At 37.5% G+C, this 21,122-nt stretch overlaps 1 protein-coding gene across 3 annotated transcripts in view; it reads left to right on the top strand.

Moving 5' to 3' along the window:
* Nucleotides 1–19,482, top strand: part of ksr2 (kinase suppressor of ras 2) — a 117,703-nt gene extending 98,221 nt beyond the window's left edge. For 2 of the 3 annotated variants that reach the window (XM_069716386.1, XM_069716385.1), the window contains exon 21: nucleotides 2,215–6,338. In XM_069716386.1, coding sequence (XP_069572487.1) covers nucleotides 2,215–2,361 — 147 coding nt within the window. In that variant the 3' untranslated portion in view covers nucleotides 2,362–6,338. Of the gene's footprint in view, nucleotides 1–2,214; nucleotides 6,339–13,895 lie in introns of those variants that run through there. The other variant, XM_069716387.1, reaches the window with a different exon arrangement.
* Nucleotides 19,483–21,122: the final 1,640 nt, after the last annotated feature.

Raw genomic sequence — 21,122 nt, 5'->3', positions numbered from 1 at the left:
TTTGATCATTTGCAAATCAAGTAAACCCATGTTAGTTGAAAGTAGAACAAAGGCAATATATCAATTGTTAATTTTTGGGGGATTTATGAAAAATATGTGCTCATTTTGAATTGGATGCCAGTATCACCTTTCAAAAAAGTTGGGATCAGGCTCTAAAAATTGTGTAATGCTAAAAGAAACACCTTGTGAAACATCTCACAACTAATTATGTTAACTGGAAACAGGTCAGTAACATGATTAGGAATAAAAAGAGCATTCCAGAGAGGAAGAGTCTCAGCAGGGAAGATGGGGAGGCAATCACCACTCTGTTAAAGATTGTGTGGGCAAATAGTGCAACAATTTAAGAATAATGTTCCTTCACCTAAAATTGCAAAGAATTTGGGGATTTCATATCAACAGTACATCATTTCATTAAATGATTCGGAGAATCTGGAGAAATCTCTGTATGCCATGGACAAGGCCGAAAACCAATATTGGATGGCTGTGATCTTTGGGCTCTCAGCATTAAAAACAGACACAATTCTGTAGTGGAACTCACTGACTGGCTTAGGAACTCTTCAAAAAACCTTTGTCTGTCAACACAATTGATCGGTGTATCAACAAATGCAGGTCAAAAACCATGAAAAGAACATATGTAAACATGATCCAGAAACACAATTGCCTTCTCTGGGCCCAAGTTAATTTATGATGAACTGAGGCGAGGTGGAAAACTGCTTGTTATCAGCGCACAGTTCAAAAGCCAGCATCCATGATGGTATAGGGATGCATAAGTGCACACGGCAGTGGTAGCTATCACATCTGAGAAGATACCATTAATACTGAACAATATATACAGGTTTTGGAGCAGCATATGCTGCCATGCAGACAAAATCTTTTTCAGGGTAGGCCTTGCTTATATCAGGAAAACAATGCCAAACCGCATTGTGCAGGTATTACAACAGCATGGCTCTGTAGTAGAAGAGTGTGGATGTTAAATTGGCCTGCTTGCAGTCCAGAACTGTCACCCATTGAAAACAATTGGCGCATCATGAAACAAAATATACGCCAAAAGAGACCCCAAAGCGGAAATCCTATATTAGGCAATAATGGGACTCCATTTCACTTTGAAAACTACAACAGCTGGTCTCCTCAGTTCCCAAACATTTACAGAGTTGTTAAAAAAAAGAGGAAATTCAACACAGTGGTAAACATGATCCTGTCCCAGATTTTTTGAGATGTGTTGCTGCCAAGAAATTCAAAATGACCATATATTTTTCATAACACAATAGAATTTCTCTGTTTCAATATTTGATATGTTGTTTTTGGTCTATTTTTAATAAAATATGGAATTATGTAATTTGCAATCCCTCGCCTTTTTTTTTAACCGATATTTTACACAGCGTCCCAGCTTTTTTGGAAACAGGGTTGTATTCAGGGCAGGCTAAAACAATCCTTTACTATGCTATTTTTTGCTCTCAATGCACTTGCCACTAATGCATTATGTTGTAACATTTCCTTAACTTTGATATTTTATTGATATGTATGTTGATATTTTAACATGAATGCATTAATGTGATTGTCTATTATTTCATTGACTATAATAGTAAAGTGCATAACTTAATATTTTAGTTATGCTCTCCTTTGGCTCCTCATGCAATCTACTACAAGTTATTTTTAACTGTCAACTGTATTGAGACCATATTCCATGGTGGTTTTACACTGTATATGCAATTGAATTAAATATAATCTACAGCCGCATAAATCTGAGAGCATTGAGCCGGATGATTTTTCAGGCTTCACAACATAGCTATTGTTTAATTTTGCTACGTCAAGTTTCTTAAATGCCTCTGTGAGCCATGAGTCGAGGCCACTGCGGCTGCTACATGTCTTGCAGTGTTGATTCTGTGGGCACAATCAGGGCGCCAAACTACAATTACGAACCTCCAGTTGTTTTTAAACCACCTGCGTGCACCTATCCCTTACACCACATGCTGTGTCTTTGCCTCACATCTCTACCGTCATGACTCATCTTCAACTGGTGTACATCATAGACTGAAAAATTTTGTTTTAGACCAAATAAAGAACGAAAAGTATATTTTCACCGAGTTGTAGAGAGTAAACTGAAATTATTTTCACATAAATGTGTTCAGTAACTTGACATTCCCTGTGATACTTCTAAAGATGGTGACATGAAATGTCTGACAATGTTGTTTTCCATGTATCTGTGTCTTCCAGGACATTCTACTCCTGTGCTGGGCGTACAAGCAGGAAGAGCGGCCCAGCTTCTCCAAGCTGGTAGATTTACTGGAAAAGTTGCCAAAAAGGAACCGCCGCCTTTCCCACCCGGGGCACTTCTGGAAGTCAGCTGAGTATGTCAAATGAGTTAGGGACGTAAAACAGCAAACAATCAGCAACTATATATATATATATATAAAAAAAAATTTAAAAAAAAAAAGCAGCCGCCATAACTCCACATAAATAACCCACCTCCTTAAAGAATGCACTGAATCCAAAAGCCAGCCCAGTGATGAAAACTGCCCGTGCTGTGTGTATTTTCATGGAATGTTGGCATGTGTGTGTACAGATAAGTTGACTGTCCAGTTTCTCAAAGCAGTTGGGACTCATATTTCCTTTGGTTTGATTTAAACCATACTGGATATCTTTCCTTTATCTTTTTTGTCTTTTACTATTGACTTGTTCCCTTCATTATATTTGGTTTATTTCTTGGATGTATCTTGCTTGTAACTTTCAACAGATCATCATCCTGGACTTAAAAAAAAAAAAAAAAAAAAATACATGTTCGAGAACAAATGTAGTTTTTCCCCCCATGTCTTACGCTTATTTTGTTTTGAATGAATGTAACTGTTGCACATCACATGTATATTTCCATAACATTGTCTTGCCATTCTTTATGTCTGTCAACTGTGTAGACCATTTTGTCAGCGTTACCTCATGGTCTCTCATGTGTGGATGTCCAGGTTACACGTTTGTCTGAAAGGTTTCAAACGTAAAGGTCCAGTGTATAGGATTTAGTGGCAGAAATGGAAAATAATAGTCATAGTTATGTTTTCATTAGTGTATAATCACCAGAAACTAAGAATCAATTTGTTTGTATTACCTTAGATTGAGCCCTTTTATACATAGGGAGCGGGTCCTCTCCCATGGAGCCTACCGTGTTGCACCACCATGTTTCCACAGTAGCTCACAAGGGACAAACCAAACACTGGCTCCAGAAAGGTGTTTCATGTTTTTCGTGAGTTTTGTGATTACTGTTGATTCTCTTACATGCTTGGACGGGTCGGGTGAAGTGAGAGGTATTCCATTGCAACCTCATCGCTAAATGCCACTAAATGCTAAACACTGCTCCTTTAAAATGCACTCTTATTTACACCGTACCATTTGAATGTGAAGAAGCCAGCGTCCCTGATTGTGTGGGGATGTGTAGGCCCAATTCTTTGATGGGAGACTGTTCTCTGAACAGCTTGTGCTTCGAATATTGCCTGTGAACATAAGCTAGATGTTTGAACAATAACAGTCTTCGGTAAAAAAAAAAAAAAAAAAAAAAAAAGGCGCTGGTCAGACCAGGACTCCCCCACTTGACGCTGTTCTGTGAAATTGCTGACACTTGAAATGTATCTCATCAACTATTGCAGAACTAATTACCATTTAGAAATGCTGTCACTGAGACCCCTATCCCCCATTTCCCAGAAATAGGTTTATATTATTTTACTTTAAATAGGTTAATAATAGACACAGAATATTATAGATACAAATGAAATGCTAAAGCTTGCTACTGTTTAGTCAGTGCAGTAGTTATTTTATTCATTCAACACTTGAACTTTGTCGACCCTGATCACAAAGTACTGCAAGTTACACATTAGCCTTCAGAGCAGTGTGTCAAACTAAAAAAGGTTCTCATCTTTGCAATGATGTGACTGTTGGATACAAAAAGAGAGAAACCGTGTGTGTTTGGATTTGTCCTGTCACTGAGTTGCTTTAAAGCAGTGTTGTAGTCACTGAAATGGAACTTTTCAAGTTCATACTGACTAATCTTGAATGTTTATCAAAACAACAAAAAACAAAACATTTCTTATTATATTTTACTTTTATGTTGTGTATGTTTGAGAACTACTATATTTAGTAGACAGTTAATTTCGTAAACAACACATTACAAGTAAAACGTGAAGATTTTAAATACAGTAAACATAAAAGTATAAAAGTACAAGCTTCCGAAAGAAATTTTCCAACCATTGACAAAACTTAAATTGAATGCAAAGTGAATTTTGGTGGCAGCTTACCTTGATTCAAAGCTGAAAGGAGATCAAAACAAACACTGGGTTCATGAAGGTTGGAGCTAATTAAAGCAAGACTTCTGCTGAACAGTGAACACTGGCTGCAAGAGACAGGGGATAATGCTAAAGTGCTAAGCTTTTGTAACAGCAGTGCAGGAGTGGCAAGATCAGTGAATTGGCTCAGTAACATTTATTTTGCAGCAATATTCATTTAAAATTTGCCAACATTAGTCTCCATAAGTTGGTCACACCAGACCAAGTAAGACTAGCGGCCAAAACTCTTTCGTGAATTGAATTGAATAAGTGTTTATTTCCTTGCTAATAAGTTAAACTTTTCATTTTTACGTCGGGTATTGTGTTATATCTCCTCTCAAATGTTACTTAGTCCTCCTTTTAAGCAACAAATCAAAAGGACAAAGTTCAGCTTAGTTTACAACATTTGCACTTTGCAGCGAGCTGTTAGCAACCTGCAGCTAACATCTATATATGTACAGCTAAAGCATAAATATTTTTATGTTCAATCTGAATGCAGCTTGAAATCATATGCTATATAATTTGTGCAGCAGGCAACATTCCTGTCTGATGGGACATTAAAGGCCAGTGCCTGCAATTCTTCATAATTTTAATTGTATCCATCATGTTGGGATATTAAATAGGTTCCCAGTGAAGCGCTGTAACTTTAGATTTTTACACTCTAAGTAGAAAACAAACATATTTCTTTAATCACTGCAATAATTGGCATGATTTTCACAGAGTTGATATTTTTGTCGTGAACCATTTGTTTCTAATTTCACATGACAATCTTTTATGTTCACCTGACATGATTTTGACTACAACACTGCTGTAGGGATGATTGCAGGCACATTTGAATATAACGTTAAACTCGTTATCTTTTTTTAAATACAACATTTTCTTTATTTACACAAACTCTGTGTGAATTATTGACTTGTTGCATTAAGGCAACATACATGTCAAAGTAAAAGTAACTTAAATCTGGCTGAACTTTCCCTTTAACATATCAGAAAAGACATATCAAGATACTGAAGACCACCCCAGGCCCTTTTTCTACTTCATGCTGTATATCAGAATATATTTTACATGTATGTTTTAGAGATATAGCAAACCTGAGTCATATCATCAAGAATTGGAAGCTGTGGCACCATTCAAGCTGTATACTGCTTTTGATTCTCTCTAGCCACGTCGAATAGATAGAGACAATCCAATCATGTTAAATAGCCATTTTCCACCTCATATACATCTGCCAGTGTTGGAAAATGCATTCAAACAATCTGCTGCTGTTTTTTGGAGTCTGTCTGTCTATTTTGGAATTGCTGGGATTCAAATATTGTAAGTGGATCATTTATATTTGTACTGTTTACAACTTTCAAGTGCATGAGATGGACTATCAAAGATTGATTCTTGTTATGAAAAAAATAATCCTTCAACACTATATATAAAAAGTATGTGAGCATTTTTCTGATGAACTGTTGTCCATTGAGCAGTTTGATCTAAAATTTTATTGTCAGGCCTTGCAAAACTTTTCAACATCTTTGTTTGAGAGAATGATTGTTTCAGTATATTTATAGATGATATATTAGATTATATATCTAGCATTTAAATAAAAAGAGTTACGACCTGTGCACATGCTAGAGTTGACAACAACCTGACTGGACAACAATCAAAGATATAACATTAGTGCCAAGTGTACATAACAGATTGTAGACTATGTTTTATCATCACTTGCCGTAATATCAATATTCCTTGTGATTTTTTTCTTTTTTCTTTTGAATGTACAAACTGTGTTGTGTTTTTTTGTTGCCTTTGTTTTCTGTTCATTTAATTTCCTTTTCCTCCATTTTCCTTCTAATTGCATAAGCAATGATGCTGTGTTGTTTCTTTTCCTTGATTCCGTCCTTGTATTGTAGATGATAGCTCCAAAAGCTTGTATTTAATGATGCCTTATGGTCCATGGCTTAGTGATGAGTAGATTTTGATCTTTTATTTAGCTCTTTTATTTGCACTCATCCTTTACAAAGTGTATGACAATAAAAAGATGTTTTCATTTTGGATGTTTTCTGTTTCTTTTATGTCATCTTTTATATGAGTCAACCCTTATCCATATTTTACTTTGGTTAAAATGTTTAACTCGTCTTCATCGAGAAAATTTGGTCGATAGTCAGTGTTTGATCCCTCAATATTTATTTGAGTCATTTACGGTTATTTTCTCTTGCTCTGATTTTAATAAGTGCAACTTTTGATGGTATACTCTTAAATAGTCGTACTACAACCAAAATATGTGAAAAAAATATATTCTTTGATTATTGACAGTGGCTGTAGTCAGGTTGAACTCATAAACTCATAAATAAACACATGGAAATAAAACTAAAAAACATAGAAACATTATCGACATTAACATCCAGTTTTCCGTTGTTAAAGTAACTTTAAGGTTGTTATGCAGTGAGCAAATGTCAAAGCGGGCAACTAGTCTGTGAAACAGTGACCTAACAAGGAGCTCAAACAATGAATGCACTCTCTATTAGCTGATGAATATTCCCAGTTGTCCACCGTATGAAAAAACCTCACATAAACTGTAAAAAATACAAGTCATCGTGCAGCAGTGAACAGAAAACAACTAGAGTGAAAATAAGTTTGGACTGGTGTCCTTTCAAGAAATCCTTGCGTAAATAGGTTGAAAAACAACCTCTAGCCCTCGACAAGCCCTGACGACTGAACTGATGTTTCAAGGTTGAGGTTAAAGATAACTTCTGAGGTTTACAGGTTTATTTCCACTCTTTCTATCAGTGTACCTGTTTCCATGACATCCATGAGGTGGGCTTGGAAACGCTTCAGCCTGCAAGCATTAACATCACAAAGATTTCACATTATCTTACTGGAAGCAGGTCAAATAAGAGTACAATTCAGTTGAGACGTAATTATTACTTTAAGTAATGCACAGTATGACCTCTAATTTAGTAATATGAACAGCAGCATAGATTAATAATTGGAGCAGAGCCAATAGAAATGAATAAATGTAATAAAAGTATCACCACCATGCAAAATTAAGTACAAGCACTGATTTGCTAATTTTGGTTGAAAGGGACATTTTTTGTAGCTGCCCTCCACGACAGGGAGAGTTGATTCATTCAAAACAAAGTTTGGCTGGGGAGTGTGACCTTCAAGACATTTACACCTGCCATCAAGCTGCACTCAGATAATTTGGAATTGACACTGCAATGTTATCGACTTGCAAGTGTTCACATTTTCTGACAACACCAGCATGTGGGAGTTAAAAATACTGTCGCGCTGACAATATGGGAGGCATCCATATTTGTTTTGTTTTTAAGTGCCAAGTCAGATATATCAGATCTTACAATTGTAATTATGACTTCTAATTTGGCATAACGTTGAATCCAGACACATACAAACATATATTAATGCAAAGTGTTCGTGCATGCAGAACACACTGTGATCAGGATGAGACTAGTCTGCCTTACATCGTGAGCAGATTTCAGCGAGATATAAATTCAATCTGTACATTGTCGCTACATTATTAATAAATGATAAAGCTGTTCAGTAAGTTGAAAGGTCACCTAAATTCTCTTCCTTCTAGCTTAAACTAGTTTGACACAAGCTGGAAGTTGCTATCAAAGACTTTCACCCAGATGACCATTGTTTGGGTTAAGTCAGCAATGATTTCTTTTACACAATGTAAGTTACTTAGTCTATATAACGAAACACATTTAACTTACGTGACGTGACTTATTTTAAACCCAAATCATTATCTTTTCCTAACCCTAATTAAGTGCCTAAATCTAACCAAATTGTAACTGCGTCATATTTATCACAAACCATTACCTTTTCCTTAACATAAGCACGTTGTTTTTGATGCCTAAGCCTATGGTATCTTCCTTTTTAAGCCTAGGTGAGGCAAAGTGTGACACTGACACGGTACCATCCCCTTGGACTGACACATGCTCTAATAGAAAAGCACAGGGTAAAGGCTGGGCGCTTCCCTCTAACAGATGTGGGCAGTTTACCAAGTGTTTGTAAAACCAGCCAGTTAGCCAAGTGTTTTCTCTTGTAAAACTAAATAAAAGTAGTTTGAAGGTTTTGAAAGGCAGTGGTTGAGGCAGTACCAGACTGGAAAGAATTAGAGTTAGCTGATCCTTCTTGTGGATTTTTCTTAAATTTGCGGTCATGCTGTATTGTTTACATTTATACCTGGTTGAAAGCCAATCACAAGCCAGAACATCTACAGATGTGGGCTTGCCTATCTGATTGCATTGCAGGGACAAAGCAGTCAAATTTGTCCTTATTCAGATAAGATCTCATTGCCAGTTCATGTTTCATTTGTTAATGCCAGGTGTTAACGGGGTCTTTAATATCAAAGAACAACTCTCTCAACTTCCCAAAAATCTGCATGTAATGGCTATTTTGTGCAACTTGACTGGAAGCTCGTTTGGGGCAAATATTTTTGAAAACCAAGAGTGTTATTTATTATGTTCTCTTTATAAACTAAATGTCGGGTGAAATATCATCAGTGAAACTATTCAAACTGGACAAATCCTGAGATTTTGTGTATTTCTGTCATTTGTTTCAACTCCTCTGTGAGCGAGCTGGTACGCTGATGATAGTGTTTTTTGTTTGAGTGTGAGTGTATCATACAATGTTAAACGTGTGACTCAGTGTTGAAGAGGGATTGAGTTAGTGAGGGCATGGAGCAGGATAATGGAACAATAGATAGATAGATAGGTAGGTAGGTAGGTAGATAGATAGGTAGGTAGGTAGGTAGGTAGGTAGGTAGGTAGGTAGGTAGGTAGGTAGGTAGGTAGGTAGGTAGGTAGGTAGGTAGGTAGGTAGGTAGGTAGATAGATAGATAGGTAGGTAGGTAGGTAGGTAGGTAGGTAGGTAGGTAGGTAGGTAGGTAGGTAGGTAGGTAGGTAGATAGATAGATAGATAGATAGATAGATAGATAGATAGATAGATAGATAGATAGATAGATAGATAGATAGATAGATAGATAGATAGATAGATAGATAGATAGATAGATAGATAGATAGATAGATAGATAGATAGATAGATGAGAGCTCTACCCATCTGTGTAGCCAGTTCTTCTCCTTCTTCTCTACCTCCTACTCTGAAGTCCAGCCTCGCCCACCGAAGCGTAAAAAAAAAAAAATCCACATCATCCAATCTCAGGAAGGCCTGAAGCCCATCAGACCATGAATGTTTGGTTTCAAAGGTCCAGTGCATTTCTCATTAGAGTACGTAAAGAGCAAAAATGAAAACAATTGGGATTCAAGAGATAACCACATTCGGTATACATTCACATGCTGAGCTTACAGTGCATAATACAATTACAATAAGTCAAGAAACAATGAAAATGTTTAACTCCCAAAGAAACCCCTAAGAAACAATAGATTTTGTAGTTTAAAAGCATCACAAACTGATACTCAAGTTAATGTACAAACTGATCTGAGATCATTTGAGCTTTATTTATAGTTACAGCTGTACGTACATATATATTAATCGTAACAAAAGAAGAAAGGAGAGATAGGGAAAGTTTAACGTGTGTCCAAATATATGTGTTTATAAGATCACATTAAGGAAAAAAAAAATTCCTCACAAGACAAAACATGTAAAACAATTCAGAGGATAATCCTTTACGTTTGTCCATATGTTTGTATATGACCTTTTGGTTCATGCTTCGTCAATTTCTTTGTCACATTTTGTTCTTTGTCACCATTTTTTTTTTTTTTTTCATTTTTTTATTGTGTTACTGTCTTAGCTGATTATCAAGGAAAGACTAAAACTTAATATCTGGCTGCTCTTTCCACTCCACTGTGAATGGAGTTGGTCCTCCTATAGGTCCAAACATGAACACGACAAGAGAGAATAAAGGAAAAAGAACAATATTAAACAGCATGTTCCCAGCAGAAACTCATTGAAGTTTAATTACAGAAAACAAAACATCACATCAATTGTCTTATGAATTCAGATTACGTTTTGACCCACTGTGTTGCTGTTCACAAGTAATAATTTCCTCATCAATCATCACAATGGCAATGTTGATTATAATAATAATAGTAAAAATAATCATAATCTTCATTATTATCATCATAAATAGTGATAATACAAACAGTTGTGAATAATGAGTGATAACCGTAAACAAAAACAAAATTACTACTACTGCTAATAATGATAACAGCAGATGAATGCTGGTAAACAATAACAACAACATCCATTAAGAGAGGAAACAAAAAGACGAATTGCAGGTGGTCAGTTTGTCTGTAAGTTAATCATAATAATTAGTTCCCAGTACTCACTGAACTGGACGATTTTGATTAATTATTGTGTTCAGTGATGATTCTTTCCACTGAGGTACAGTCGTATCATTTTTTAAATCTTTATTTAACCAGGTAAAAAAAACAGTTAAATGAAATCTATTTTTATCGTGAGAGTTTGTCTCTGTATTTCCAGTTAAGGAGTATCTTTTTTTGTGGGGGCTGTGGTCAAGGTGATAAGGATGCTTCAGTGATATTTGTGAGAATGACTGATGGCTGTGAGATCCCCTCGAAGGCAGTGAGATGGGGACAGTGGGATATTATGACCCAGTGTTTACCTGAGGGTCGGTGTGCTTTGTCAAAAAAAAAACGTGATATCAACAATCCATTGTGTTGAAGGTGCATTGTGGTCGGATATTTGAATCGGTGAAGCCCCTGACGTGCACCGTGGTGATGTGTTTAGTTCATAATCTGACACTGAATCAGTCATAGTTGGGATTTGTTCACGATGGAGTAGCTTTTGCTATATTTTCTTTTCCAAAAGTTGAGATCAGTCTTGATTGTATCATTTCTTTCCAAGTCTCTTTATGGGATGGATTTTATTCTTATTTTGCTGATGATGTGAGTTTATATAGTTTAGATAACCGTTTCTGATTATATGTTTTCTTTTAATGGCTGTGATTGAAAGTCCTTTTTGGAAGATTAGATTTTATGAGTTCTTAAGTTAAAGATAATGTAAAACGTTTTGTTGGGTTGATCATATTCCTGTGTTTGCTGAGGGATGGTCAATTGAGTTGATCGTTTTCAAATAGATAGTGACTCCTTTACTTTTCCATAAATATGAAGGTGGTCAAATATATAACAAATCTGGGGATTAAGTGGATGGGAGGCGATCTGTATGATTTTCCACTAAGCTGATTGAAATGGTTACGATGTTATCGCAATTATGTTATTTAATTGAGTGGCACAGGAATTTAGATTTTTTTTTTCAAGCTAAAAAAGAAAGAGATGAACGTAATAATAAACATTAACATGTTTAGAATTAATGTTTCTGAAATGCTGTCATTATTGTCATTAACATCATACTCACAATCACTATAACCATCAATACAAATGATAAATCTCTCGGCATTGTGATCCATCATGAAATGTGGAAAAGTCCATGGAAACACCACTACATATTGTAGGAGTCAGAAATAATGAGAGGTGAAGCAGGGACTTGAACATGAACTCTAGTTAGGCGTGATGTTCACATATAACATAGAACACAGACATTCATGTAACATACAGACACAGAATCAGACAGAAAAACATCCAGGCATAGACAACCAAAACAACCAGTGCAAAAGGGGTTTTACGGGGACATGAGTAAGGACAAGATGTAACAGAGTATAAGACAGAGAGGAGGGGGAAAATGGAGTGACAAAAGAGGAGAAGGTCAGTCATGGAAACAAAACAGACGAAAATGCGGATAAGAGTGAGAAAGTTGAACCAAGAACACTGTTTTTTTATTTGTAAATATCTACTATAAATGCAGACATTTTTCAGCTCTGATTTAAAACTTGTAACCATACAGTAGATAAATAATGGTGATTGGGTATGTTCCAAAATGGTACCTTTTCACTCCAGAGATAGTTGAAAACGTAGTGGCATTAAAACTTAATTTCTCTTTGATGGGACATCATCTAAAAAGAGTCTCTTCCTCTTGTTGGTACTTGATTGGATTAATGAGGCTAATTATATCATCTGTGTTCTCACCTTCACAAACATGATGTGCGTCTACAAAAAAACCCACATTATACACATTTGAAAATAGCAGATTTAGAGCCACAGACGGGCTCTGCCAAAAAGCCTCCAAGGACTATGGGGTTTTCTCTATTCACTTAAAGACACCCACGTGGCTTATTATGCTGGAGATGTATTCCATTAGACCAGGGGTTTGGAAGACAGACAGAAAGAGAGAGAGAGAGAGAGAGAGAGCAGAAGCACCACAAAGTGTGCTATATAAGGGGGTTGTCCTAAAGGTTCAGCTTTGCTGAGCCCATAGTCGTGCCAGTTAGGAAACGCTTGTTAAGCCTTGGAGCTAAGAAACATGCTGGCAACACCTGTATGTACAACGCAATAAGTCCCACGCAACTGTTGGCCTCCTTCGCTGAGCAAATAAATTTAACACTGATGCCAGAAATATTCTTCTTGTCAAATCAGGTGGAAATGTCTTACTGACTGAATAATTACAACCAGCGAGGCGGTCTGTCTGACAGATTTGGGGGAGAATTTTTTTTGGGCAGTCAAATTCTGGTGATTTCACATCATGCTCAAGAGCCTGAAAGTGGTTGACTGTCTGACAACCACTTGGCAAACCCACACTGGTTTGAACTGTACATCCCAAAAATAAATCTTACATAATGCATGAGGATGGAGGATGTGACCCTGTCTTCCCCTCCAGCGGGCCCTATGTTGGCCCATCTGGCAGATAATGTGCAAAGACAGTGCCACTGAGACTTGCCATATTCCATTGTGGTTTTCCTGGATGCAAAGTTTGGATTTCTGATCTGCACAGTATGAAGTGATAACTATGTTTAGAGATTTACTTTTTTACTAACCTTATATCTCCTTTTTATCTCCTTACTGGGACATTTGGTGGTTTGTACTGTATTTATCTATAGCAAGGGTGCCACTGCAGGCTTTTATGTTCTTGTATAGCTATGGACAGACAGTTGGCTAATTTAATTTTCCTTTTAGCCTTTCCTTTTTAACCTCTATAGAACACTTGCTTTCTAACAGGTAGCTTTAGCTTAGCACAAACACATAAAACCAGGGAAACAGATAGCTCAGCTCTGTCCACAGGTAACAGGATCTGTCACCTAGCACCTCTAAAGCTAACTAATTAAAAAGAGAAGCCTTACTCAGTAAATGTAGTCATTTGCAGGCTGTATTATAAACTGTTATATTTTTTATCTGCATAAAAACTAAAGAGTAAAAATTACAAGTTATAGTTTTATGAGTCACTTCCTGTCAAGTCTTATCTTGTCTTGTCGTCAATCCAAAGTTTTCAACAGAGACTCCAGGAAATTACTGGACCAGACACATATGACACACTGCTAGCATAAAACACTGGCCCATTCCCCTAATGCCTAATCCCTCAGCCCAAAAGAGCCTGTCCTCATACCAAAAATTACAACACTAGTCGATTGTTGAGTTGACTTAACGTGACCTGGATTGTTAGTTGTCTGTCTGAACACGGTCTGCGAACAGTGTGGTGTCCTGCAGGGCTGTGCGTTGGGACCGCTTCCAATTTCATGTTGTTTCTGTTTTCCTTCCCTCCCCCTCCCCGCTCCAGGCTGTAACAGAAGCATCGATGGAACTGTGTCTTTGCGTGAAGCTCGTCCTCAGCTCTGCTCACATCTGCTCCACCGAACGACCGACCGACCGCCCGCCCGCCCGCCTGCCACCCACCCACCCACCCACCCTCTCTTGCCCCACCCTGCTTCCACAACCCCCACCTTTCCTTGCTCTCCTGCTTCAGCTCTGGCACATACATGTTTCCCCTCATGCCTGTTTGGACCCTTTAGTGGTCAGTATTGGCCCACTTTGCCAGAGCGGGTGATAAAACACACCGCAGACTTTCAAACAGAGAGGCCTTTCTTCGTTCTATGCCTGAAGCCCTACCCTAAAAATAACACTCTTGTCTTTCTGTTTCTGAGGAATTTCAACGTTCATACAACACCATCAACGACATGTTGCAACTCGTGTTCAGCCGCAAATATGTTTTTTATTACAATGATTGTCCAACATATCATTCTCAGCTTCATCCCCGATAGACATTTTCACAACAGATCACCCTCCAAAACGGCTCACTACAACTACAACATCTCATTTAGAAATGAAGTTATTTTTTTTACACTTTTTGAAGTTATTTTGGTCTCTAGTCTTGAAAGACTTTACTGATGATACTTGTGTTTTAAGTTCCATCAAAAATCTATTTGAAATATATTGACATGAACTACAAAAAAAATGTTTTCGGGTATTATTGGCCTAAGCTGTCGAAATATTTAATTCAACCCTGAAAGAAACATCTAATCTTTTCCCAGAAATCAATCAAACAACTTAAAATCAACACATTTGCATATTTGTAGTAATGCCTAACTCATGTAAAACTCCCATTGCAACTGCTGCATTTTGTTTCTTTAACCCAGTTTTTTTTTTTTTTTTTATTGTTTTACTATTTTTACTGTGCTTATAACCAAAACAGTCCCTCACCACAGCATGGAAACATGGCCTCTAGAAATGATGGTAATATACTACTATATTGAAAAGGCAAATACCCTTTGGTAAATTGTACTGAGCACAATGAAATGCTGCAAAACTTTCACTGACAAGGAATTTGATTGTTTTTTTCCTCTTTTAATGACTAAAGCCTTAATAACATTTTCATGGCTAAGTTCAAGCACTCAAAGGATTTGATGAGGGAAAGATTGTGGTTTTGGCTGAATTTGAAACAGAAGCAAAGCCTTGATCTTTTCCCAAAATAGAGTAAAATGCTTCTCAAGATGTAAAACCAGTTTTCTGGTATCACAACTCTGTACCCACCATTGACCCTGACCACTTACCCACAGATTCTGTGCAGTACAGAAATGTGCTGCTTCATTCACTGGAAAAGAAAAAACTGTGAACAAAATTAAGCAAGGCGGTGATTAAGTTTAATACCAAACTGTAATTGGAAAAACAATGTTGTAACACATCATACGCCAAAGCATGTGATACACCTGCAAGTCCACTACAGGTGTCACATTGTTGCCTTGCCTATAGGTGAGAACAGAGAAAGTGCCTTTGCCACCACAAACCACGTACTTAGGTTTAGGAAAAGAAAAACTAGGCCTACTGTGGTTCGGAAAAGATTTCTTGAAAGAAATCCATGTCCTTTTCTCACGGACTGGAACCCTTATCTCTTGGGTGAAAATCAATCCAACCACACCCAACCTATCCTCCCACATCAAATATATCTTATCAAATGACCTCTGCCACATGACCTTTGTCACTTGACCTCCTTTGATCCTGGTCATACATATGTGTACTTTTCACGGCCAGGTGAGACAAAACGTCACACTGGCATGGTACCCTTTAGTGGAGTGAGGAGTGTATTACATGCTTTGGCGTGATACCGGGCCGGACATTTATCCACTGAGCAGTTGCATCTGCACAGGCGGGAGGTAAACTGCCTTTTATTAAGAACATCTCAGCAGCAGGTGTTATTAAGGAAAATGTAAGTCTTCATTTTTTCTCCCAAATTTCCCAAGTTGATTCCAAGATTTTTACTAGTTTCATCTTAAAGTGCACAAGTGAGAACGTGCCTGCACAAAGCTCCCAAAGGCTGACATCTCACCAACATACAGTATCTTTACATACTGAAAGTCATTTTGTCAGTCACTTTCTTCATTCTTTCACAGAGAAATTGTAAACTGAAAAAGCTATCTCTGTAACAAGCTGCTTAACTTTTAACAGGCGAGCTCAAGTAAGCCATCACCTAGGAAAACGATAGAGAGTTACCCGTTTCTGGTGGTGGGGATCGAACTCTCCAATGAGAATATGTCAGTTTAATTGATTGTATTACATGGTTTCCTAACTTAGAAATTGATACACCCTATTGTCTTAAGTGACAAATTAGTATCTTCCAAGTGATTGAAGAGGAATGGAATGAATTCCAAAAACTCAGACGTTAAGATATCTTCACTAATATTCCCATCAAGTGGAATAAATTTGAGTTTTCTTTTTGAGGAATTTGCTTTAAAAATCTCCCAGTTACTGGAATTTGTTTTGGTAATCAGTGTCCATGCTCTTTGACACAATTGCAAAGGCACAAAATAAAGACAATTGGATAGAATATTTTATGTGTTTGTGAGCTATTAGAATATTCAAACTCTTCCCCCTGTCATGGAGTTGTCTCATGACCTCAAGGCTATGCAATGAAAACAAACAAACATACAGTTACATATTTAAAGAGGTAAATATTTTACTGAAGTGTTGATTTGATATATTTAATTAATAATCCTTAACAGTTTTGAGTTAGCATTTACCATTTCTTTTACCAAGTTCAACTCCTCTTTTGTCTCTTATTATATGTGTAACTTCTACATGCATTTGAAAGGTGTGATTTGTTTATATTCCACATCCTGAAGGTTTGGAAGAGAGACATATCTTCTTTTGTTTTTGACTTGCTGATTAAGATGGAGATTTCAGTGACCTCCCTGTGCACTCTTCAGTGAGAGCCCTTGAAGCCTCATCCACCAGAAGTACCCCCCACCACCCTCTCCCACCCCGGTAAATCTGACATCAGTCTACAGAGACTGCCCGGAAACCACTCGAACCATTCACGGTTGAGGCACTCAGTTCACGGCCACAGTAACTACATACAGTGTAGCACATCTTCACTGTACCCTTAGCAAAGAATTCATTGTGCCAGTGCTTGGACATAATTAATTATAAAAGCTCTGCCCTGTCATTGCCCTGCCATTCCACTGGCTACACGCACACAATGATGACATTATAGCTGATAATGTGAGCAAAACAAGAGCCTGATTAAGCCTTTGACATGGTTTCATACTGTGATAATTCCCTTCAATTAATAATACCATTTTCATGAGTGATGTAATTATTATTTATTTCAATTCTGACAGAATGAAACGATGACTACACATGGAATACAGAGCTTTTTTTCAATGTGCCCGATGTTTAAAAGCTCAAGGCAGAGCAGACTGTACAAACATGGTAGATGTTTGCATTGTGTGGCCTGCCATTACAGACTCCTACTACATACTGCCTTTAAATTAAACCTGGTGCATGACCACTTAGATGCCAAAGCATGTGATACACCTGCCAGTTCACGAGAGGTTGGTGTGACCATTGGAGTATACACATGTCTTGTGACAAAGGTCATGTGAAAAAGGTCATGTAGCGGAGGTCAATGAATAAGTACAAACGTGTAAAACTTTGTAGGTGCGGGTCATTTATTTCTCCTAGCAGGCAGAGGTTTGAGTTTGTGAAAACGAAATGGATTTCTTGATAGAATTTTTTTTCCGAACCTTTACCAAGTAGTTTTGGTACCCAACCATAACCACATGGTTTCCTAAACGTAACCACATGTTTGTTTTTCCTACACCTAACCAAATGCTTTTTCATGCGTAGATGAGGCGTAGTCGTGACATTGACACGCTGTCCTCTAGTCGACTGGCGGGTGTATTACATGCTTTGGCATGATAATGGGTTTTCTGCTTCATCTGTGTTCCTGGCATTAAAGTTTGACTACTTAGTAACTTCCCTGCCCCGTCTGTGGCACTCAGCCCTTGACGCATTGATTTATATTAAATATGCAAATCATCGTATTTTCTGTATTTATGTAAATTTCTATTGTGTTTGTAGTGGAAAGGAAAGGAAATGCTCATCTTGATCCCGACGTAAATATGAATTCAACCACACCAGTATTGAAAAGTTTGAAAGTCCAAACAAGATCCTGCTGATTTAACACAGATCTTATTAGACGATGAAACTCTGCCTCCTCCGTGAGACTACTCAGTGTGGGCAGAGGACAAACGCCATTAAACCTATCTCTCTGCAATTCCTCTTAACCTTCCTACATGTACTTGGCTAATAGGGCCCTGTGGAGATCAAACACAGTGGCAGGAGATCAAAAAAAAAATCAAAGGGGTAAAAAAACATAATTTGCAGAAGAAAGGCAGCACTAGACTGTAAAATGAGATGTTCTCAACTCCCCTGCTCGCCTAAATCCCTCTCCAACAAAATATTTTCAGGTGACACGAGGCACAGTCATCCGTGGGGAAGCAGTTTTCCATGACAAATGCAGATGAGTACATGCAGCTGAGTGGATGCAAAGATGTTTATTCATTCACAATGTTTATTTTTCTACTAAGAATTTTTCATGGCTCATTGTTGACAGCGACAATGAAGGGCAAACATGCCTGGCTCCAAGAAGCGGGTACATAGATGCATAGAGTACGAGCTTGAAGCAAAGGCTGTGTTATTTTTTTCCCAAAGCATTACATTTTTATCAAGACACGTATAAACTTGTGCTCTGATGACAACCGTTGAGAAACACCATGACATTTTTTTCTCAATTTGACTGTTATAGAAGAGAATGGATTAAAAGGGCTTTTTACAATATTTCTGTCTTTTTTTTTCCCCTCAAGTTTTGCTTTGGAAAGATTCTAAAAGTGGAATATCTCTGTCATCAAATCCAAGTCAAACTTGAGAATGTACAGGATGATGTCAAACACAAGCAGCTTTTCCAAAAGGGAAGAGCTCATCTAATGTGGACAGATTAGCCCCAATATACAGAATAACTTTCTTTCTGATGACAACTGATTCTAATGTGCTCTGAATCTGCCGTCATCCTTTTGAATAGATACTGTCTTCTGTATAGGAGAATTATTTTTGTTTGGGGCTCATCCCTCCATAAACTACATCATGTTTTGCCTCTTTGGTTGTTGTTATGTACCTAAAATGCTTTGCTGCAACAGAGTCATAATGCAACACCATGATGCTTCTTCACCTCCAGATTCCTGGGTTGGATTCTGACAAATCACATCTTTAACCTCATTAGCATCAAAGTCACATGTTCTCCATGATCCTCAGAATCACCATCCTCATAACAACATCAGCAACAACACATAATGCTGTCCTTACTCGAAAGAGCATATCTATCATTCAAGCTTGTAATGGATCTTCATTTGTATAATTTGTACAGTAAAGTTTATACAAGTTTTCTACCCTTCCAGAAATGATTTAGTTTCTGCTCTTCAACTGAATGTCAATGAATACAAATTTGCAGGCCTTGTTATAAAGTTTGTGTTTTTTGTGCAACATTTGGGTTTGTTCTACTGTCCAGAAGAGAAAAAAAAATGTCAATAAAAAACTTTAAGTGATAAATTTGTGTGGTTTGTGTGATGTTTGTGTCCCATAGCTACAAGCTAGAAAAGCACCGGAATGCATGACGCCTTCAAAAATACCAGAACGCCGCACCAACATCAGAGTAAATTCACCTCCTATAGTGGGCCTCACTGAAGTGAACCCCTTCGTGGTTTTCAACTCCGTCTCTGTTCGTTTGTTCTGAGACAAGATTGATGTTTACATAAAAGCAAACAGCATGACTCACATAATGCCCCAAGACATCATTAATGTTGCTATTAATGCAGCTTATAAATTAAATATAATTTTATAAATTTAGAATGCTAATTTATTATTCTCTTGATATTGACCAAGGAAGGCCAACTGAACTTTTTGATGTTATTTTATTATAGCTCGTGGCAGTAATTTGAAGGATATCACACACTCATGCGCGCACACACACTGCATCTCAAATCAAAAACAGGGGGTTTTGCAAGCTGAGTCAATGATATGTGTGCTTGCTGAGTGTGTTAATAATCTGTTACATATTTACAATTAAAAGGCTACTTTTCAAAATGGTGCATATCCAAGTTGGGAACTCATGAAATCTAGGGTTGTAAATTTCGGGAGTAAATTTCAGGTCAAATTTACTCAGAAGCATGAGTGGACATATGGGCAGGATGATACCAGAGACTAGCTAAAAAAATTTACGTCACTCATACGTTTCCTTAAGAACAGTTTTGAGTGAGTGGCTTCAATTGTCACCATCTTAGCAGTGCCTGACTCCACCTAAGTGCCTGCTAATACAAAAAAATGTCAAAGAGACGGTGCGTGGATGGAGCTGAGGCGAGCCGAAAGAAGCCTGATTGTTGAAACCAACACAGTGGAGAGTCTTTGTCTGTATGGCTCTGGCGGACTGTCAAAGGATGTAACTTTTAGGCAACCAGTCAACTCTGAAATTAACTTTCTGCTCTTAATCGTGTGACATTTTTTGCCTTAATACAATTAGAATAGGTAAATTATATAAAAGCGCATCTTTTATGAAGGAGTACATTTCTGGCACTCCCAAAGGGTCGCAGCGAGAATGTTTTTGATGACTAATGTTCCCAATATGTTTTGCTGGAAACACTCTGCAAATACTTCGGGAAAGAGAGATAATCTAACAAAAACTGTCATAGAAGCGCCGCAGATTCAAATAGTAACAGACATTTTCATAGATTTAACCACAGCAAAGTCTGAACAATAACCATGTGGCCACAGCTTTACATGTCAAAACAAGAAGCTGAAATCTGTCTGAGATCAGCCTTTTAAAATGAATGAACACTAAATACGTCACAAAGTATTACGTCGTCTCTCTTTCTCGTGGGCAGGGTGTTCTGGGTTTTGTACCCTCATGGTTGAAATGCACTTGTTGTAAGTCGCTTTGGATAAAAGCGTCAGCTAAATGAAATGTAATGTAATGTAAATGTGTTTCCTTTAACTGGAAGCGTGTTTTAGATAAACTGGGCCGACACACTACTGTTCATGAGGACCAGAGCGTCTGAGTGCAAACAGACACCTGGCTCAGAAGGAAAGGAAGAAGGAATGAATTGCGAGGGAACGTAAAATTACTTCTAAATATTTCACCATGACACTTCGGGGGCTATGGAGAAATTGGCTCCAGAGACCA

Source organism: Brachyistius frenatus, unplaced genomic scaffold (genome assembly GCF_029030835.1).
Source record: "Brachyistius frenatus isolate BFR_SWC_R1_liver_20210118 unplaced genomic scaffold, ASM2903083v1 Contig_156, whole genome shotgun sequence".
In the NCBI taxonomy this organism is placed as follows: Eukaryota; Metazoa; Chordata; class Actinopteri; family Embiotocidae; genus Brachyistius; species Brachyistius frenatus.
Note: the sequence above shows the minus strand (reverse complement) of the source record. Positions and strands in the feature narration are given on the sequence as shown.